The 21,867-nt window shown below is 30.6% G+C and overlaps 1 protein-coding gene across 5 annotated transcripts in view; it reads right to left on the minus strand.

Annotated features, from left to right (window-relative positions):
• The window catches only part of LOC148272329 (uncharacterized), an 88,677-nt gene that overhangs the window by 18,517 nt on the left and 48,293 nt on the right, over positions 1 to 21,867 (minus strand). For all 5 annotated transcript variants that reach the window (XM_088240187.1, XM_088240185.1, XM_088240189.1 and 2 more), the window contains exons 3-4: positions 13,002 to 13,107; positions 8,942 to 9,089 (exon numbers count right to left, since the gene is read on the minus strand). In XM_088240187.1, the coding sequence (XP_088096313.1) occupies positions 8,942 to 9,089; positions 13,002 to 13,107 (254 nt within the window). The remainder of the gene's footprint in view (positions 1 to 8,941; positions 9,090 to 13,001; positions 13,108 to 21,867) is intronic.

Below are 21,867 nucleotides of genomic sequence, written 5' to 3' on the forward strand. Positions count from 1 at the left end.
CTAATTTTCCATGTTTTTTCGCTAACATGTGGAGCCGTGGAATGGGTGAGTATTTAGCATAGTTTGATATATGCTAATCAAAAGCAAAATAATTATTTTGTCTCGTCCCACGCTATCTCACATAAAAATTCACACAATTTAAAAGTTCGGGACTGTCAAGAACATTATTTAATAACTTAAAAAGCAGCGCTAAATCTGATACTTCCCATTCTTTTGATCTGTACTGTATATTTAAAACAATTATAATTATAATTTCAACGTAAACTTCGTTTGTGGGACAAATACCATATGCCATATACTCGTATCTAATCTAAGTTGGTAGTATAATGCTTCTTCCGAACCGGTTTGAAGATGCGAATCGCGAAATCTCGCCTTTGTGGCGTGAACCAGAAACCTATTGGTTTACAAACGCATTCTACCACTTGACAGTTGACTGTGTGCAAGTAGTGAGGAGGTACATCTGTAATCCGTACCTGTATATCTGTATTCAGTATTTTGTATGTGAATGCGATGCTTTAAATATCTTAAGATGCTTTGCATCACAAGAGACGCCGCATCCTCGGGGGACCACTGCACTGATTAAACCCGAGGATGTGAAAGCGCTCTCAATAATACGCCCGACGCCCGACGCTTTAAGGACTTGAAGGCAAAGAATGTGGAAGTTCAGTGTTTTTTTCGTATTTCGTTTGTTAATAGCATATTAAACTAAGCCAAAAACGTTTTTTGAACTTTTATATATCGTATTATCAGCACTATGATGTTTAAAGTTTTGTATTGAATGTGTGGTAAAACGGTGTATGATAAGTGCACAGATGTCGAGGTCCGTGAACTGTGTAAGGCTGAGACATGCATTATCAACAGAATCAAGAAAGGGGTGCTGCGTTGGTTTGGACATGTCGAGCGAATGGACAGAGAAAGAACGGCTAAAAGGATATACGATACGAATGTTGATGGATGCAGAAATCATGGCATGGCACGACCAAGTCTATCAAATACTTGACGCACAATTTTATACTCTAATTTTACCGCGCATAAGAAATCATTTTTCGTATCTAATTTCCCGTAGGGCTGAAATTCTTCATAAGCAATATGAGAACGCACGCAATTCACGTATTTTCTCCCACGACGATGGCACTATCATGCGTGGATATCACGCGCGGTCCGTCCATGGACTGGATGGAACCAATGCGCGTTTTTAAAAACCAGTACCTAATTTTTTATATATAATAAAATAAGCTATAAGTTAACAACTAACCATTTTAGTAACTACAAAAAATATTTTTTGATTAGTTTATTAATCATAACGATCTGAGATGGGTTAAATGTTCATTCATTAATAACTTCTAAAAAAATTCGACAAGCCCACAAACAACCTTTTGGCTCCGCAGTTATGCGCTAACTGAAGTCAAATTCATCGCGCTCTATCTAATCCTGGAATAAGGAACTCCATAAGTCTGTTGGTTCCAAAGAGGCGGTCGTTCAGAACTGAGTTCTCAAGTCCGCGCACGCGCAAATTGAGATCTTACAAGCTCTGTGGAAGCAGTTCTAACAAACCCATCCATGTTTATTTATCATATATTGTGACTCTTTTATGACAAATTTAGCACTTTAATCGGTTGACACGGTGCGATGGTATTATAATATGAAATATCACTCTTTAATATTGAAATTATAGCATAAAATTGCTTTTTAGTTTATTTCAAAGCATTAAACTCAAATTACTGTGTTGGTAGTAGGTACATATTTTACAGATGTACCTAGTAACAAGTGACCGCTTTCCTAATAAAAAACATAACCGCACGCCCCTGATAGATATTTACCATTGGCGCGTCGACCATCCAAAATCCAAAAAAGTGCCCGGTTGAAAACTGTGTAAAACGAGGTTCCAGTGTGTACCTATATTTGTTTCGATTATTATCCTCAATGCCTTATTCTATAGAATTTTATTTAGGAGTTAGTGCTTTTTTTTGGAACAGTAATTTGTGAGTTACGGACGTAATAGCAATATTTAAGTAGGGACCTAGCAATTACAATAACAGTATGCAATTTTGTTTTTCTGAAGCATGAACCACAAAACTAATAAGACTCACTTAACCACTTTCTTTCTTTGGGTACCCGCGCCCGCCGTGAGCGATATGGCGACCCCCTCGCTTCTACAAACGTGTTTTGGTAAAGTTGTGACATTGAACTTGCGTCTGTACCTCGATGTACCTCACGTGACCACCTTGAAGGAAGGTTCATTCCAGTATATCTGGACTTGGAACCAAAGTAGGTGGTACATTAATTTATGTACCAATAAAGGGACACTGAAAGATGCCCTGAATTGAGGTTACAGCTGGTTCAAGGAAAATGCAGAAATGAGTTTTATCCGCCAATCTTAAACGCAAATTAAAATCAATGGACGGCGTATTGTTTTTATGTTTTATTCAATGTTTTTACAGCAAAAAATACGATGAATTAGAATAAGATTTCTATAATATCTAAGGTAATGAATATGATTTTAATATAAATACGTCACTTGAAAAAAAAAATTTTTACTTAACTTCTAAATGGGGTTTTTTGCGGGGATTTCTCTCATTAAATGTTAAGTAACACAAATAGTAGAACAACATAATAAATGTAAAAATTAATTAAAATGCCGTCTTTTTGTGAAATCATATTAAAAAAAAAAAATAACACTAAGGCTGTGGTCCGGTAAAACGCACGAAAACTGAGGAAATCATACGATTTTGCCATTAATGATTTCAGAATGTTTTTTTAAAAATCCCGCAAGAATAAAAAATATAAAGCAATAATTTTTATCAAAAAATATAAAGCAATAATTTTTATCAAAAAATATACTTAAAACTTTTAAATAACTAAAATATAATTACTTTTTGACCGAAAGATTACGCCATTTCAAATTTAGACTAAACTTTGGGGCCTTGATTCTCATATTCTATATACTAGTATTGAACAATTTTTTTTTCAAATGACTTTAATTTTGTAAATTAAAAATGAAGAAAACGGAAGCAAAATATTAATTCTATGTTTTGGAAAAGAAATACAAGCATTTTCAATCACACAAATTTTTGTGACATTTTTCTTTATTTCTACGTAAAATTATGCCTTCGGTAATACTTTAAAAAAATTCATTGAAATATTTTAGTTGAAACCTTTTTTTATAAAAATGTATTCTTTTTTTTGTTTAGAAGATAGTTCTGGTTGTAATATTCCATTTCTAACAATATCTTATTCGGGTTTACTTTCATACCGGTACTGGTAACTTGAAAAAAAAAATTAAACCCTTACCAGTACTGGTAAGTGCCGGTATGAAGGTAATAATAAAGAGTTTCAAATGACTTTTTCTTTCTTTTAATAAGTGTAAATTTTTGTACATAGGCTGGATTTCCTCCATAGGGAGTTTTTTAGATCTAAATTTGTTGCAACAGAGAGTGAAAACATTTTGAGAAGGGAATATGGAAGTCTAGAATTTTAAAGAGGAATTTTTATTTATTTCATTTTTTCACACATTTCCTTTATCGGGCAGTTTATGCCCGATAAAGGAAATGTGTGAGGGGATACACACTCAAGTCCTGTCTCCATACGTAGGTATTTAACACCCCGTTTTCAGTAAAAAATTCCTTTAGTTTTTGGTGCGTTCTACACCAGTCGGCCTGTTGCGCCATAACAAGTCAAGTTAAAAAACATTTATATAACTATTGCGTTTATGTCAAAATACATTTTTTAAAGGAAATAAGAAATATTTGCGTTTTTATGATATACCCAAATATTTCATTTTGAGGGCCACTATTAGAAAATAGGAATCGATTTCGGGTAGAGTGGGATTCGATCACAGACCCTTTTTTATGTATTTATTTATTCATACATAAATAATAATGACGTATCCCAAACTCTATGAGGCCAAGAGCCCTGTGTTGAGTTGGGATACAACATAATGGAAAGTCAAAGCATGCACATTATTAAATAATAGCAAAAAATATTACATAAACACACATTACAACAAACATCTGAACAACACACTTAATAGTATATAAATCTATGCAATAGCAGCAGTCTCTCTTCCCTTAGACAAAATCCAAACCTGTACACTCTTTCTGAAAACGGATTTCGTTTTGGAGAACTGAATATGTTCATCTAGGACATTGAACACTCTCGGAGCCACGAAAGAGAAATTCCTCTGAGCAAAAGTCGTTGAGCCATGAGTCCGAGACACTAGCCACGGGACCACAACCCAATTCATTGTTTCAATTGATAACACGTACAGCTTACCCACCACATACCGCACACCGCATCTGAGGACATAAGTCTCCTTGGCGGTGCCCACATACACGGAAAATTTGCTCGTTGTCAAACGAGAAAATCTGGTAGCCTTAGCATCTTTGTGCTGAAAGAAAGTAATCCAGAAGTACATAATATCTACTTCATTGGATTGAGAAGAGAGGGAAGTGAATTCTTTGGGATTAAATTGATTGGACATGATCAATTCGCCGAAATGATTACAAAACTTTTTAAAAGCCTTGAAATTCTTTTTAGAAGCCACCAGATCTGTATATCCGACAGGACCTATAACAGGGCCACGGATAGTAGCGAGAAGCTCCATTCGGTAATCATAGAGAAGGGGAAAGGGACAAGACCACAGGATGTGTTCAGAAGATTGGTTAGGATATCCGCAGCAGCACGAAGGGGAGTCAACAATATTAAAACAAATAATTTTTGATTAAATTTACCATGACCTGATAAAAACTGCGTAGTCCAGTGATCGGGGATAACCCAAGAAGATTCTAAGCGCTGACGGATTGAAGGAAAACACGTACAAAAGAAGGAAATGGTGCAGTGGTATTAAAGCAATCCTCCAAATCCATTTGCGGAGCTATTTGCCGCTGAATGGTCTGTTATTAAAACCATTATCGTCGGAAAAGGAGTACTTTAAAGGTAATAGTTTGCAATAATAGAGGATGTTCTAATGTCAGTGGACACTAAGTGTTATTGTACCCGTATGTGTTTGTATCCGTGTGTGGTATAAATTAAATGATATTGCATTGCCGTTTGCATATAACAGAATTAAGAACATAGTTTTTTCGTCTGTATCCGAATTGTTTTACAACAGGTAGAGTGGAATTTATAAATAAATTTATTCTGGATCTTTTATTGTATATTACTTACGTCTCATCAATGTGAAAATTTTTTAAGTATGCTTTGGCATAATGTTTGCATTATGTTTACGCCGATGACACGGCACTTGTAATTTCTCAAGAAATTCATCTATTGCGGAAAGTCAATGAGGAACTTCAGCCCTACGGGAAATTGGATACAAAAAATGTTTTCTTACGCAGGGTGAAAATGTACATAAAAAATAATAAAAAATATTTTGATAAAAACGCACTACTTTAAATGACGTCACTGGTTCATGTGAATCAACCTATGATCTGAGAGCTATGGAAGATTTCCGGCCTGCTTGTCGCTTCTGGACCAATGGGAAGAACTGAATAAGAATAAGCGGAAATGAACCTCTGACGTTAAACGCGGAGTTATTTCAGAAATACAAAACTTTGAAAAATCGTAGCGCCGATAATACGATATATAAAAATTAAATTTAAAAAAAAATTGACTTAGTTTAACAGTCTATTAACATTTTTTTTTTTTAAAAACCACTGAACTTCCTCATTACAAGAAGACTACAATTCCTTGCTTTAAATGGTCGCATGATATGGGTCTTAAAATAAATGCAAAAAATACTAAAATTATGCATGTCAAATCCCCTCATGTACCAGCATAAATCAAATGAATATAGTATCTCATAGTTTCTACTGTCTTCATAATGGTATTGTCATATTATAAAACTGTGAAAAATTTGGTGTAGTTAACGAATATGTGTATTTGGGCATTACTATTTTTTTTTTAAATGGGATAAACACATTACCAAATTATGTAATATATTAAGGACAGTTATAAGCGTGTACCAGCACCAAAACAAATGAATATAGTTTTTTTCTTTTTTTTTCTTTTTTATTTTCTTTTATTTAGGAAACATACAGTACAGTTACAAAGTTTAATATTTTACACAATTAGACTTAATTCTAATGGACCAGTGAAGTTTCCATATTATAAAGCAATTATATGTTAGGTTAATTATAAAAGTATAAAAAAGAGAAGAAAAAAGAAAAACATAAATGAAAGTTGTTTAAAAATTAAAATTTAAGTGAAAAAAAGATATTTTAAAGTTTGTAGTTTGTAGTGAGTATTTACAAATGGAAATAATATTAAAGACGGAGAAAATTTGAAAGAGTTACGTAAAAATTAAGAATTGAAATAAAGAATGAAAAACATGCTCAGATGTAAAAATAAAATAAAATAGTAATAACATTTTTTAAAAAAAAGGAAAAACATAAATATACACATATTTATTTTATTACGTATGTATCTCGTATGTATCTCGTAGTTTCAACAGTCTTCATAATTTTAATTTTAATTTAATAATGGTATTGCCATATTATGATAAAGATTAAGGACAGTTATAGGCAGTATGTTTCGAATAAAAAAATTTGTACCAATAAAAACATTAAGACTTATTTATCAATCATAAGCGGAATAAACTATTAGGTATGGTATTACCAGTTGGGGCCTTTCTTGTAAAACCAACATGAAAAAAAAAACAATCTTTACAAAACTCGGCTCTTAAATGATTTAAATATCAGCTAGAATTGATAAGGAAGAGGTACCCGAACTTTTTAAAAAGCAAGATTTGATAGTAACTACCAGAAAAGGTATAAACATACACATAATACAAGGCGAAGGCTTGTCAGTACGGAGGTTTATAAACAAGTATGGCCAAAGAACACTTTATTATATAATTACTCAAATTTTCAATCAGATTCCTAAACAGATCTTAAAAGAAAATGTTGAAGAAACTTTTAAGAAAATAATTAAATGGCTAATATGTAACAAGGCTTTATATTGATTATTATTTTATGTTAACAGTCATCTATTTAATTTTTTTATCTCATCTATTTAATTAGTTCTTAATAATGTTTATATTGCTTTTTAAATGTATATAATTTCTCTAACGGTTTTATTATTTTTCCTTTTAAATATATTTTTTTTCTGTTCATGTTTACCTTCTTAAATAAAATTACTAAAAATCTTTCGTTCGGGTAATTTTTCTGCACATCAATTTTATGGATTTTGCCGTTTTAAAACATTTTAAAATAGAAAGGGAAAAAATCTCAGTTAAAACAGAAGTAATCTAATTTTTAATGATATTCCCTCCAAACCTTGGTACAATAGCGCGTGTAATCTCAATAGGTCTAGGATTGTAACTTTTTGCCGTATCAGATCTGGCCACTGTTGCACTCCGTCCCATCTTTTTAAAATTAAAATTTTAGACTCCAATGCCTGTGAATGTGGAGGCATTGGAGATCTTAATCACATTTTTTTTACATGTCCTTTAATGACTAGGAGGAAAAAAATATTTGATATTTTACTTATGTTTTTTATAACCTTTCCAATTCATTTATCTCAATTTTTTTCTTGTACAAATTGTTTATTGATCAATTCTGTTTATATTTTTTTAAGTTCAAACTGTTCCCTATAATGATTTGTAATAATTGTGTCATTGAAATAATTATGTTTAAATTAATTCTTTATTTTTTTACAATAAATTTATCTTACATTTTTAGGTTTATGTAAAATATTTTGTGATTATTACTTCCAACGTTTAATTTTTAATTTTAATAGTTATAATTTATCATTAATATAAGATTAAGTTAGTTAATATTTTGATTATTTTGTTGTAATTTTTCTAGTTATTAAGTTCTATCTTCCTTCTAATTTTACTGTAAGTTTCTATTTTCTGTTAAATAGGCACTATCAGGTTTTGGTGGGTTTTTCTGTTAGTGCCAATTTCAATTTATGTTGAAATTTTTATTGGTTTGGATATGTGTTTATTATTACAATTAATATTTTGATGTTATTCCTGTACTTATATTTTTCTTGTCTTTTGTTTGTATGTATATTGTTATTCCTGTCTGTCTATGTTTTTCTTATGCTTATAAATGTAACTTGTTTTTGGCCGATGTTATCAAGTTTTGGTAGTAGGCCCTAATAAAGAAAAAAAAAGGCAATTGCTTTGCCGCATTTCAATTACTGTTCTAGTGTTCTCTTTCTGAGCACTAAAAACGCTCGGCATTCATGTTTGAATGACGAGTAGGTATTTTTGTTGTAGTTTAACTTAAAATTTACAACACTGGTCAATGTTATGATAATTACGTATCAAAAAATGTGCAACAAATATAACTGTACTTATTTTTAATCCATTATCAAATGAAATTTCACTAGAAACATGACTTCAATATTATTTTATCGCTTGTCAACGTCAAAATACGCATTTAAGATATATATTATACAATATGTTTTTAAAATCCATGAAATAAATATGAAATATTTCTTAGAACATGTAGATTTGTGTTATGGCCTTTGCAAATAATAATTATCAATGTTGCAGTGTCTCAGTAAAACATTTTCTTTTATTTTTTTATAATATTTCACACACAAAATATTCAACGGAAGAAGTCTGACAAGAAACAATAAAAGTTTACGTGTGGCAGGAGAGCTATAGATAAATACGGATTTGTTAGTGTTGCCACTTTCTCATTCGTCTTTGTAATAAAATTATCGGAGGGTTTTCAAGAATTGCATTATGGCAAAACAATCGAGATGCCCAATCGACTATTGTCGAGTGGGTGACAAAATGTACTTCTTTCCAGCATAAGGCTCCTGGTCTCCGAGTCTCGTCATAGTCTCGAGACTCAAATTTGTGTCGAGACTGGAGGTCCCAATTTGTAACTCTTAGAGGAAAAACTTTCTTTACATCTTACGTATGTATAATTACATTTATTTGTTAGATGATTTCTTAATCATAGTGAAGATAACAAAAACTGACCTGGGAGAATTCCACTGAGGAGTGTGAGGGGACTATTCTCAAGTATCCCTCTTCCTTTTTCTTCTTCCGCTGCTTTCCGTTTTCCCTCGCGTCTTCCGGAAGCATCGATTTGTCGGGAAGAGAAAATCATCTTCTCCACGCCTTCCACCTACAAATTCAGAACTGACATTAATAACATTTTAACTCATAATTCTAACAAAAATATTGATTATTTGATCTAAAGACGTTGGCGTTGTTGCATTTGCTTATAAAATAAATGCAAAGTTTATTGGTCAACCGAAAACTCTATAATATCTACAATGAGAGCAACATGCGATTTATTAAAATGTGGAGGCGATGGTGCCCAAACAAATACTTCACACAAAGCCCTCAGGTAGATTATGTTTTGGTAGATCTAAACTCCGATGGCTGGATGCGGTGCAGCGGGGCGTGGATGCTATCGGCATCAGGGTCTGGAGAAGTACGTGCCAGGATAGAGAGAGATGGTGTCAAACGTTGAAAGAAGCCAAGACTCACAACGGATTGTAAAGCCATTGATCGTGACTTCTCATCGGTTTTAAATCAAATATGAATTGAAGTTATTACGAATTAACCAGAGCTAATTTTATCAAACAAATTGAATTTCCGACAGTTTAGTTCACACATTTTTCGGCAGTTCAAGCATAATCATTATTATAAAATTGCTGAAATTATTTAAATATTTTCACGTCTGTTTCAGAAAAATTATCACACAGATAAATTAATTGTAAAATTATGGGTCTTTGTTTTATAATTTCTTCTTCTCCTTTATTCAAATCCACTTCCGGGTGGCGAATGTGAACATAACCGGACGCCTTCAAGAGACTCTATTGTCAGCCAGCACTTTTGCTTCCTCCAACTTCAATCCCGCGTCCCTTAGTTACGCTGAATAAAGCCGAAAAATCGTCATCGACTGCCTTCTAGGACGGAGAAAGATGCAGTTGTAAAGAAACGCATGTCTCCAAACCAAATCCACCGCCGCATCCTCAAAACGTTCGTTATAGGAGGCTGCTGCGTCCGTTCTCGGTTCTATGAAATCGAACCACCTTAAACCTTTTATTCTCCTCAAACACTTACTCTCAAAACTCAGAAGTTTGGTGTTTTAAGTTTTGGCAAGGTGCCAAGATTTGCACTTAAATAGGAGTGCTGGCATTATACAAGAGTTGAATAATCGGTATTTCGTTTCGATCGAGTATGGACTAGAGCTCCAGATATTTATTCGTCCAATAACGTCGTCGTTTCTTAATCCGTTATTTATTGGCAAGGTGATAAGTCTTACCCCTCAGGTATCAAGACAAACGACAGTAAAATTCTCGTCGACCCTATCAGAAATCGAACCCGGAAACTCTTGCATAGCTAGAAGGTTATTTGGCAAATGCAAACCAGCCACTACGTGGGCGACTTATCCTCACTAGAAATCCCTTTTCAGGATTTTTACCAAGAGTAGCTGTCGCCTAATATATTATACCATTATTTACTTTGTGGTCAAACGTTTTGACAAATAATTCAAGGAGTTAATACTTAGTATTTTCTCTTAATTTTGAATTTTTCCACACCAATAACTAAACATTTTTACATTGATTTCCCCATTTTCCCCTCAAATCGTTTGCTACGAGCTACATTTAAAATTGACCTTGCATTTAAAATTGACAACACGATTAAACAACATAAATATAGGTAATTTATTTTTCTGTCTGACCGTCATGGGTCAACTGTAACTGATCAGATCAGAGCAGGGCCCCGATTACAATGGGAAGTTAACAGAGTTATCTTCGACTGTCTACAAAGAAAAGCCCATATTTGTTTACGAAAATGAGTATATTTGCATGAACATTTAAAATATCTTCATCGGTATGTTTAAAAAAAAAGTACGCATATTTTGCTTTTCATTCAGAAAACTTAATTATACTTTGTAGATAAAATTAAATGTTAACATCTCATTGTAATCGAGGCCCTGATACGAGATTACTACAGACTGATAAAATAGTTTTAGTACAAATTATTAGTATTTATTTAACACCAAAAATGTTCCCGAAACTTTATAAACACGTTAAACGGGCAGCAAGATTGAGTGATAAATACTAAAGTGCTATATTTGACTTTATACTCATGCTTATATATTGCAATATCTATTACCTAGGACCCATTATAAATTTTTATTTTTGAAATGGGACCCATGCGTCGTGTATTTGGACCGATTTTTATTATTTATAGCATGTCCTAAAACAAAATTATTTACAAAGTAATTTAAACAAATACTCTAATCATAAAATTTATATTTGAAGCACTTACTTCGTGATTATTTTTAACATGTACTGAAATTGTACAATAAACCACCAGACAAAACTAAACAAAAGCCTTAAACAACCTTTACAAAAGATGTTTAAAATATTATAACTAACACTATCCTATAATATGAATTTTAAAAAAAAAAATTTTTGTTAAATGAGAGTGATTTTTGACTCATTTGATTGACACTGAAGTAATCTTTGTTTGACTGTAATTGAAAAACATATTTTGATTTTTTTCAATATGGAATTTTCCTGAATTATTATCTCTCATCAACTTCAGGGTGCCTGGAAAAATGTTGTAGCAACAATTCGCGGATAGTGTATACTTGTACTGGCGTATTAAACAGACTTCATGAACTCGGCAATAGTTATTCCCACGTATCTGATATATTTAGTGCCGGGTTGTGTATTGTTCCTATAGAACAAACATTTTGAACTTTTTCAAAGATGGTGAATGGTAATTATATTTATTTATTTATGCATTTCATAAGTATACAATTTTTTGTTTACTTTGCCCAGCTGTATGAAACAGAACTTATGATTTTCTTGTTATATTACTTTAAAATATTTTATTATTTAATTTGTTTTTTACATTTATTCTTGAATTGTTTAAACTATCAACTAAATATGTTTTATAATTTTTAGGTCAATTTTTAAAAATAAATTCTATATGATTTTTAAGTTTTTTTTTTTTATAAATCTTGGGTTGAAGGAAATTTATGTTTTAAAAAAAAATTAAGCCAAATATGTTAGTATTATGATTTTTTGTAAAATGCAGATTTGCTGTTTATGTTAATAAAAAAATAATAATAGCTGTTTGATTTACTTGTTTGTAAAAAAGTTTTTATTCTTATTTGATGAGAACTATAACATCCAATAGAATTTGGCGGACTAAATTATTTAGGTTTATTTTACAACCACTGAGTTGCCTTCTGTTAGAATAGGGTATTATCACTCGGAAGAAATATCGGATTTAACCTACTCTACAAAAAAAAAGATTTTTTAAAGATTCTCCTAAAGTTTATATAAACCCTTATAATGAATAATTTATTCATTATTTTCGTTTCGAAAATGAGGTCTTTCGAAAATGATCGTTTCTCAAGTTGGTATTAAAGTTTGTCACAGAAGTTCACGAGTAATGCATTCATTTTAATGTTGGTGATGCCATAGACCACAGAAAGAAATATTAGGAGAGTTGTCTATGCATATTATCTTAAGCCCCCCCTTATCCACTCCACACTCCAGTTCCAGGCACTGACAGATGAAAGTGAAAACGGATTACATCTTACACCTCGAATTTCTTTTATTATTTTATGGTTTTCAACCTCTTCTAAATATTAATTTATTATGGTAATGATAAATTGAATTGAATCATCAATTTATCGTGACAATTATAAATCACAACTGGTAGCGTTTGATAAGTGCCAGGACACCAAAAATGTAAACAAACGACACATAGAAAAAGGAAGCTATCTACAATACTCTATAAAATCCATTGACATTGATGAAAACAATCTGATGACGTCAAAAAACATCCGAAGACGTCATATTTGATGACGTCACGAATTGTTTGTTTTTGGCACCATTCAAATTACAAGAATTTAATCCTTTATATCTCCCTTATTTCTTAACAGATTTTAATAAGAATAGTACCAATAGGCTTGTGATTATTTATTTTTTTTGGGTAAAAAAAAATACATGATAATTGCCTATTATCTGAAATGGATTAATGTAATCAAACTGTAAAATACCTGCAGGCATTGTGACATTAGTTTCATCATCTTCTTCAGTGAAATCTGCAGAGGTTTGTTCATAGAAGATAACTGCTCCAAAAGGTTGGAACGGTCCACATCATCACTGCAAAAATTAAAATACGGGGTTTTTAAACTAATTAAAATGTTTAACATATTAATACAAAAATTAAGAACATTTCAGAGAAGAAAATATGGAAGTCTCGGCATTTACAAGGTTTATGACCTGTCATTGGCTGGCTCAAGTGGCCACTTTACACACTGTAACATTCACAATTTTGTCATGAGCATCCACATTTCTTTAATCTTTCCACCAGTATTTTTTTGTGAAGTTAAAAAGCTGAAAGCTTTCTTTGAGGTTCATCTGATTGAATTATATCACCTACAAGGCCACTCCTAAATATATTTCACATTTTTTATACCTTCTTCTAGGACCAGTTGGTTTAATCAACAATATTTATTATTATTTTATTTTAATTGTAAAAATAGAACGTTGTTTTTGCATTTTCAATAAAACATAGTTAAATCGAATTATTTTCCTATTAAATCACTTCATTACATTGTATTAAACGAGTTGATTGAATAATCCGCGTATCTTTACGCAAACGCAAACAATAAATAATTCAACACCTTGTTTTAAAAACCTCAAATGTCTCAAACCAATATTTTTTTAGGAGAGTGTTTAAACTGAATACCACGGTTTAACGATTGTTTTCGTGTCTTTAATTAAGTTGTAGAAATACTTGAAGTGCACTCTATAGAAAATGTTTTTTTTTTAATATTTAAAATATTTAAATATGAAATAAAACATTAGTGGGAAATTTGCTGTTTTTAGACAATATTTGGACCTTTGTGGCTTTTAGTGCAAAATAAACAAAAATTTGTACGAGTAGCTGGAATTAAAATAGTGGCTTTTCAAAAACAAAAAAAAACAGTGAATTTGTGGTACCAGCGATTTTATTAGAAATTAATATTTTGTAAAAACGATTGTATGGACAGAGAATAATAAAATCCAATAATGCCGTTTTGGAAATTTTTGGACATTTGGCGTTTTAAGAACGAGGTCTTCAATTTAATATACTCAACGGTGTTGTGAGTAAACGCAATCAATGAACACGCAAAGCAAAAAGTACTAATATACAAGTATTAATTAATTAATTATTTTTTTATTGATTGAATTTTTGAAGATCCTCATTACTTTGTACTCGGTTTTTACTATGTTTTTTTAAGTATGTTTTTTAATATGTATATTAAAAAAAAAACACTTTTTACTTAGTTTTTTTACTTCATATTTTACTATGTTTTTTTTAATACTTTTTTACTATGTCTTTTACTTTATTTTTTACAATGTATTTTGTTGTTACTGCGTATTTTTCTGGGTTTTTAAATGTGTTTTTTACTACGTTTTTCACTATGTCCACTACCTTAATTTTTGTTTTCCGTGTATTGAATAATGTTTTTTTTTTTTTTTTTGATGGGCTTAAAACGGGGTTACAACCCTAGTTAGATACTCAAAGCAACTTTATATAAATGTTTAATTTGGTGTATATAATATGATAATAAATATATAAATAAAATTCATATTTGTATCACATACGTCCGAAGACGGCAGATAAAAATGGGAACTTTTATGGGTTTTTGGATGGTGTGAGCTCCCATAAGAAACAATGAATCGAAAATCATAACCATGGGGACACGCACACGAATATCGCCCGCAACTACACTGGCTCAGTATCAGGCATAGAAGAAACATTCACATTCTATCACTTCTTCACAATATTTCAAATTTTTATCTGAGAGAGCTCTTCCAACCTCTATCACAGCACGTGCTATCTCTTCGTTCAGTAACGAGAGAACCTTTTCAATACCCGTTCACCGCCCTAATTGTTTTGCCTCCTCTTTCACAGTAGTAGCTACTCGATTATAGAATAACTCACCCACTAATGTCAGAGACGCTCCGCCCTTTCTTCATTTACATTCAAATTACGTATGAAATGTCACTTCCTGAATATTTGAGTTTTTAATTTCTTCTCCCTCTTTCCTTCCCTCTTTTCCCGCTCTTCTTTTCAAAGTATAATGTAGACATTTAGTAAATTTTTATTTCTTAAAAATATATTTATACATCAATGTTTTGTTTTATAATAAAAATATTATAATGTACCCACGGACAAAAAATAACGTAGAAAAAAAAAATCTAATGTATGAAGCCTATGTAAAAACTAAAATATGTTATACGCAACTATTATGGGGAGCAGGATATCAAAATGACATAAGCAGACTACAAAGAAAACAAAATAAAATATTAAAGTTAGTATATGACCTTCCCTATTTAACTGCAACTGGAGAACTTTTTAAACAATCTAAGCAATTAAATATAACTGAACTCTTTCAACTAGAATCATTAAAATTTATCCATAAATTAGCCACTAATGTAATTGTATACGAAGAACTAAAACTAGTAAAAAATTGTAGTCAACGTGGACATAATACGAGAATATCAGACAAATACCATATACAACTTTCTAAAACAAGACAAGGACAATCAAGACTAATGAACCAGGGACTGAAATTATACAATAAACTACCAGACAAAACTAAACAAAAGACTCAGACAAACTTTTCAAAAGATGTAAAAAATATTATTTTGAACAACAGAGTATAAATGAAAAATGTATATATTATTTTATGTAAAATGAATGTAATAATCCGTAAGGGTTTATAAATAAATTTTCAAATAAAAAAAATAAAAAAATAAAAATATGTTCATATACCACTGATTTTCTCAAATTGAACGGTTTGGGTAGGTAGGAAGAAATTGCCTCAAGGCAATATGCCCGCCCTTATGCATATGTATGGAAACTGTATAAGTATATTAAGTGTTTAAAAAAATAAATATGTCGCCATCACCGCGCGCGTCACGTCGTCGTGAATCTACTTTCGCAGCGTTCCGCGTTCGAACTACTGTCGAATTGTTGTATTTTTCCACTGTGCCGTCTATTGTATCGTCTTCATGTGAACCCTGCTATAAAATTGCCCTCTTTGTCCGCATCCTCCTCTCCGTTGTTCTCTATCCCTGAGCAAATATAAGTTTTATAGTGAGACGATCTTCTAATATAATTATGTATCCCCGTACTGCGGGCCAACTGTTTGTGACACCTGATTTTTATAATACGAATCATTTCTATTCAACTTATATGTTATTCTTATTTATATATTATGTAGGTGCATATTTTTTTTTTTTATTATATTGAAAACATATTATACATAATTATATACAATATTCCCAAGGAGTTTTTTTAAAAAAAAACTTATTTAGGGACATACAGATAACATTTTTTTTAAAGACGTTTTTAAATTTTATACTATAATATTATTTACAAAAGCAGAAATATTAAAATTATGATATACTACAAATTAAAAAGGGTATGAAAAATACTTGAAAAGAACAAAATAAACAGAATACTAGGCATGGAAATAAATTCAAAATAATGTTTACACTATGCAATCTGGGAAAGAAAATTGAAAAAGTTTAAAAATTACATGTATGTATATATACATACTGAACTAGTACAAAATAAAATCATTTTTTTTAATTAACAAAATATGCGCACACCCAATACAGGTTAATTTTTTTTTATCAAAAACGTATTGAAATTATGTATACAAGCCAAAAAAAGTATATAAAAAAAAAAACACAAATAACATTTAAATAGTATTAAAAATTACATATACAAGCAAAAATATAATATGCATTTGTGTGTTCGTTTTGAATCAACGTTCGCGTATTGTCAAACCTTATTTTATTGTTGTCATTATTTCGTATTTACTGCATTTTGTGGTTACCTTCCGTATTGTATAGGACTCGTCGCACATTATTCATTCGATGTGTAGCAGTTAAATTTTAAAATTTTTTTTTTTTTTTTCAGAATACGATTTTGAAATTTAACATACTTTAAAAAAAAAATACAATTTATATCATTTCGTCATTTGAATTTTAACAAAAAGATTTCTAACTTTTTACTGAGCTCTTTATTGTACCATTTTTAATACAATTTACAAGTTTTAAACAATTATTTTTTTCATACTTACGCACCCACACACACGCACCCTCTCCCTCATTCATTCCCACGCGCACATGTATCCTCTCCCTCATTCATTCACGCATACTCACATTTACACACACATGAATACAAACGTCACACAAATACAATTACTAAACTTCTTTTCTTATATATTATGTGTCATTATATTTACAGTGGATTTTTTTAATTGACTTTAGTATTGTTAAGATTTTTCTAATTATTTTGTTTACGTAATAGCTGTAAAAATCCCAAATAAAAAAAAATAAAAAAATAAATAAATAAAAAATATATGTTGTTTTATAAGTTTTCCATTATAATAATCATAATTGGTTTATTTTCTATAAACTAACGGAGCCCAGGAGTAAGCGCGTCTAACAGTGAAGCTGTGAACATTAGGACAGTACCTAAAACTCAAGATGTTTTTAAATTATGGTCAAATTATGCTACTTATAACATTATGCAATACGTTATTAGAGTATTTCATTCTTTGCATTTCACGGGTTGGATGCTCTCCTCACTTCTCCCCTGCAGAAGTAAGCAACCATTTGTTTTTTTAAATATTTTATTTTTAAAAAAATTCTTTGTTCTAAGTATTTTTTTAAACATGCTATTATGTCTTCTTTCCCATACTGATCATCGTGGTTTCGGATGTGACAGGGTTTAAAGAACACCCTGTATTTCTATATAAATAATATATTTATGTAAAAATAAACAAATAAAAAAATAAATATATATACTTACTTACTCTAAGTCTATATATATATATATATATATATATATTTATATATATTATTTGTATATACTATATTAAATATACATGAAATACAAAGAGCAATAAAATTATTTTATACCTCCAATAAAATAGTAAAAATAATAACAATTAAAAACATTTCAAAATTAAGTATATACGTTAACATGGTACTCAATAAAATAGTACCCATACAAAAGTTAATATTGAAAGCACGTTAAATAATATAAATTGATCAGATCAAACAATTTTCTCCTATCACTCAGCTTCAATAAATTTAGTAAACAAAACAATTGATTATAATGCAAATGATCCCTCGATGAATTTATTTTGAATTTAAATGACTTCAAAAATTCATTTTTGGTATTGCAATAAACAATAATAATAACTTTTTGTTTCAATGAATTTGTAATAACGATACTCAAACCAATTTAATTTAAAAGTTCAATGTGCTGTGATGCCATGATTCATCGTTTGAAAACATTTTGTAATGGTGGACAGATTGAGATCACTGGCTGTTGAAGTGACGTTTTGTCAACTAAGATTTCCCTTTTCTTGTCTATTTGGAGGCCATGTTTATGAGAACCTTAATTGCACTATAATTATTTGGATCCATGGCAGTTCGGACAATAATAGTTATAGTATTTACCTGTATAGAGTAATTGTTATTGCGTTATAATGTATGTTGCATTATATTATACATTTGTCAGAAGCCATTTGGAATACGCATCTCAGATATGGAATCCCCAGTATGCCATATATATAACTAGAATAGAAAATATTCAAAACAAATTTATAAAGTACCTTAAATACAAAACCGGTATTTCTTATGTATCAACTCTCACTGCCTCCACCTTCCATGGAATCATTTCTCTACAATACCGCAGAGTGTGTGCGGACCAACTACTGCTTTACAAAATTATGACAGGAATAGTTGACTGTACAGAACTACTTAGTTTAATAACAATACATGTGCCAGCCAGGATTTGTAGACGGTACCACCTGTTTCATGTACCAATAAGTATATAACATCGTATGTTTAAAATGCTTTTTTTCGTAGGACTTTTTCAGTGCACAATACAAAATTTAAAAATATGGATTACACAAACATCACTCTGTCAGATTTAACATTTACACTAAAAATGCATTATGTAACTAGTAGATATTATAATAATAAATATGTACATCTCCCTTCCCCTCCTTATCCTCTCTTCAAGCATTCTTGTCCTAATCCCGCACAATTTACAGTAACTTAATGTTCTTAAAATAAATATTAAAAAATTCTTTGATTATTGAAAAATATTTACGAGTACATGAAAATAACATTTTTATATGTATAAATTATATGTATTTATTTGATTTGTAATATATTTTCTTTACTAACTTTGTAAACTATGTGGAAATCTGTTATTAGTTCTGAGTTTATACACTATATCTGTTGGTTTACTATAAATATGTATGTAGAACTGTTGATTTACCAAATAAAATAAATAAATAAATATCTCTGCGTAGGGTTGCCAGATGCCATATTTGGCTGTGGTCTCGTCGGGACATTCGGGTTGGAGAAACGTAGCAACAAAAATGGCACTTTCATAATGATTTATGGATAATGAAGAACATGAAAAAATAGTAATGTGGAGATCATTTATAGAGGTGTCATCGGCTTATTTAACTGGCAACTTTTATCGAAAACGGTTATCAATACAAAGAAAAAATAAATAAAGGTAGTAGATCTATCTAATGATATTAAAACCTCTCGAACCTGCTCAAAAATCAATAATTAAAATAATTTTAAAAAAGCCCTTTTGGTACCCCAGCGTCAAGTTATTTGAGGAATTTGAGACCTTAGATATAAGGCAATTATATATTTTTCGAATAATAATATTCGTGAAAGTAAATTATTCTATCAAATCCCAAAAGGAACACTCCCACACTACCAGAAGTCAAACTAGAGGATGGGTCATGGGGTCTATCACAAACTCTGAGCAAAGAAATTTTAGGTTTCTGGGCCCCAAAATATTCAATATGTTACCCAAAGATTGAAAACCATGACCCGGATTCAATTTAATAAATTCGTAAAAAATTGGTTACTGGGTTTAAATAATAAATGGTATAAATTAATATTGTATAACTGTATAATAAATTAACAAGTGGGTAGTAATGTTATTGATTATTTTTTGCATAAAAATGTCTGCCTTAAAACAGGTTGTACCTTTAGTTAGACAGACTAGACATGATCCAGAGAGATCTATTACCTAAGTGTGCATGTAGTAGATAAAGTAATTGTTATTTTTGTTAATAAACTATGATTATTATTAAAACTTATAATTAGAAATCAAACGCTGATTTGAGTCTACTGAACACTTTATTTTATTTTTACAAATATAAACATAAAAACTTCGTGACAATTGTTATTATTTGATATTTTGTTATATATAATTATTATATTATTGATATTTTTTCGACTACAATAAAATTTACAAAACTAAAATAAATTTACAAAACTATAAAGCTTCATTAATTATCTCACAATACATACTTGTATGTCAATAAATACTTACTTTGTTATATTTTCCCCGAAATTCAAATATAAATACCTAATTCCCCATTACCTATTAAACACTTAGCCTCACCCTTAACCATTGGTTTTTCCCTCAATTATGATTAATGTACATGCTATAGTTCATAAGATTAATTTTATTTTCTACTTAAGTACCTTGAATTATATAACTATATAAGGACATTCAATCCAAATAATCTTCACATTCGTTTGAAAATGCCCTAATAAGGCGAAACAATTGTCACGAAGTTTTTATTTTTATATGTTTATATTTGTAAAAATAAAATAAAGTGTTCAGTAGACTCAAATCAGTGTTTGATTTCTAATTATAAGTTTAAATATGGAGTTCTACAAAATAAACACCAAATCAATCAATGATTATTATTATTATTAATGAAAATATATTAAAAAACAAAGTAAAGACCACAGTAAATAATAATTTAGTAAACTCAAGTTATTTTTTAATCCTAAGTACTAATATTGTATTAATTGATTTTTATTTTTATTATTATTACTTTGTTATTCCCAACTTTACTTTTAAATATTTATATTTAGAACATAAGATTTTCTCATGGTTATCTTAAAATTAATCTTAATGTCCCCTTTCGCGGGACAAGTAATAAGTATTTATTCCATTTGCCAGTGTGTAGCACTAACTATGCACAACACTCTTTTCTCTATCGTTATTGCTCTAACTGTAACGCTTTTTTTTCATCTATTGACATATTTAACACGCTCCTTAATTTATTAAAAAATAAATTAAGACTCAAACATTCTGGCTGCGATACGATCCCACTTGCTATTTAATGATGCTTACACTTATACACACCTGAACGCTTACTTCCACACAAATACACACACCTCTACATTTACTCTCATACCCTTTTGTTTTTTTTATTTTTTTTATATATATTTGGACCTCTGTATTAGCCTTACGTGTCATGTACAAGGCTAAGGTACTCGGAAAAAATCGTTTTTGTTTGTCTTGGAAATGGGATGTTCGATCACTGTTTTTGGTTTATTACCTTTATGAGTCCAATCACCATTGTTGCAAAGTTCAAGAACAATGGCGCGTGATAACTACTTTTAACTACAGTGTGGATATCTGTTGAGGATATTCCATCTTTCCTGCATTCTGCTTCAAGATTATGGCGTTGCAAACTGAAAAATGGGCACTGAAATAACAGATGTTCGATACTCTGTAAAGAAATATCATCTCATGGACAATAGTCATCATTCCTTAATTTAAACCTATATAGATAACTTCTCATAGCTCCGTGTCCGGTAAAAATTTGGGTCGTTTCGAAAGCACTTTGGTGATGATGACGGAAGTTTGCTGCATCAGCCAGCGTTGGGAAAAACATTTTAGTGATTTTACCTGCAGAAGAAGCGCGGTAATGATCCTCCCAACGCTGCTGCGTATTTTGTTTTATACAGCGTTTAGCAAAGCTAAGGGGAAATTCTGAGAAGAAAGGT

Source organism: Micrasema longulum, unplaced genomic scaffold (assembly GCF_059751315.1).
Source record: "Micrasema longulum isolate JH-2025_06_02 unplaced genomic scaffold, ASM5975131v1 h1tg002375l, whole genome shotgun sequence".
Classification (NCBI taxonomy): Eukaryota; Metazoa; Arthropoda; class Insecta; order Trichoptera; family Brachycentridae; genus Micrasema; species Micrasema longulum.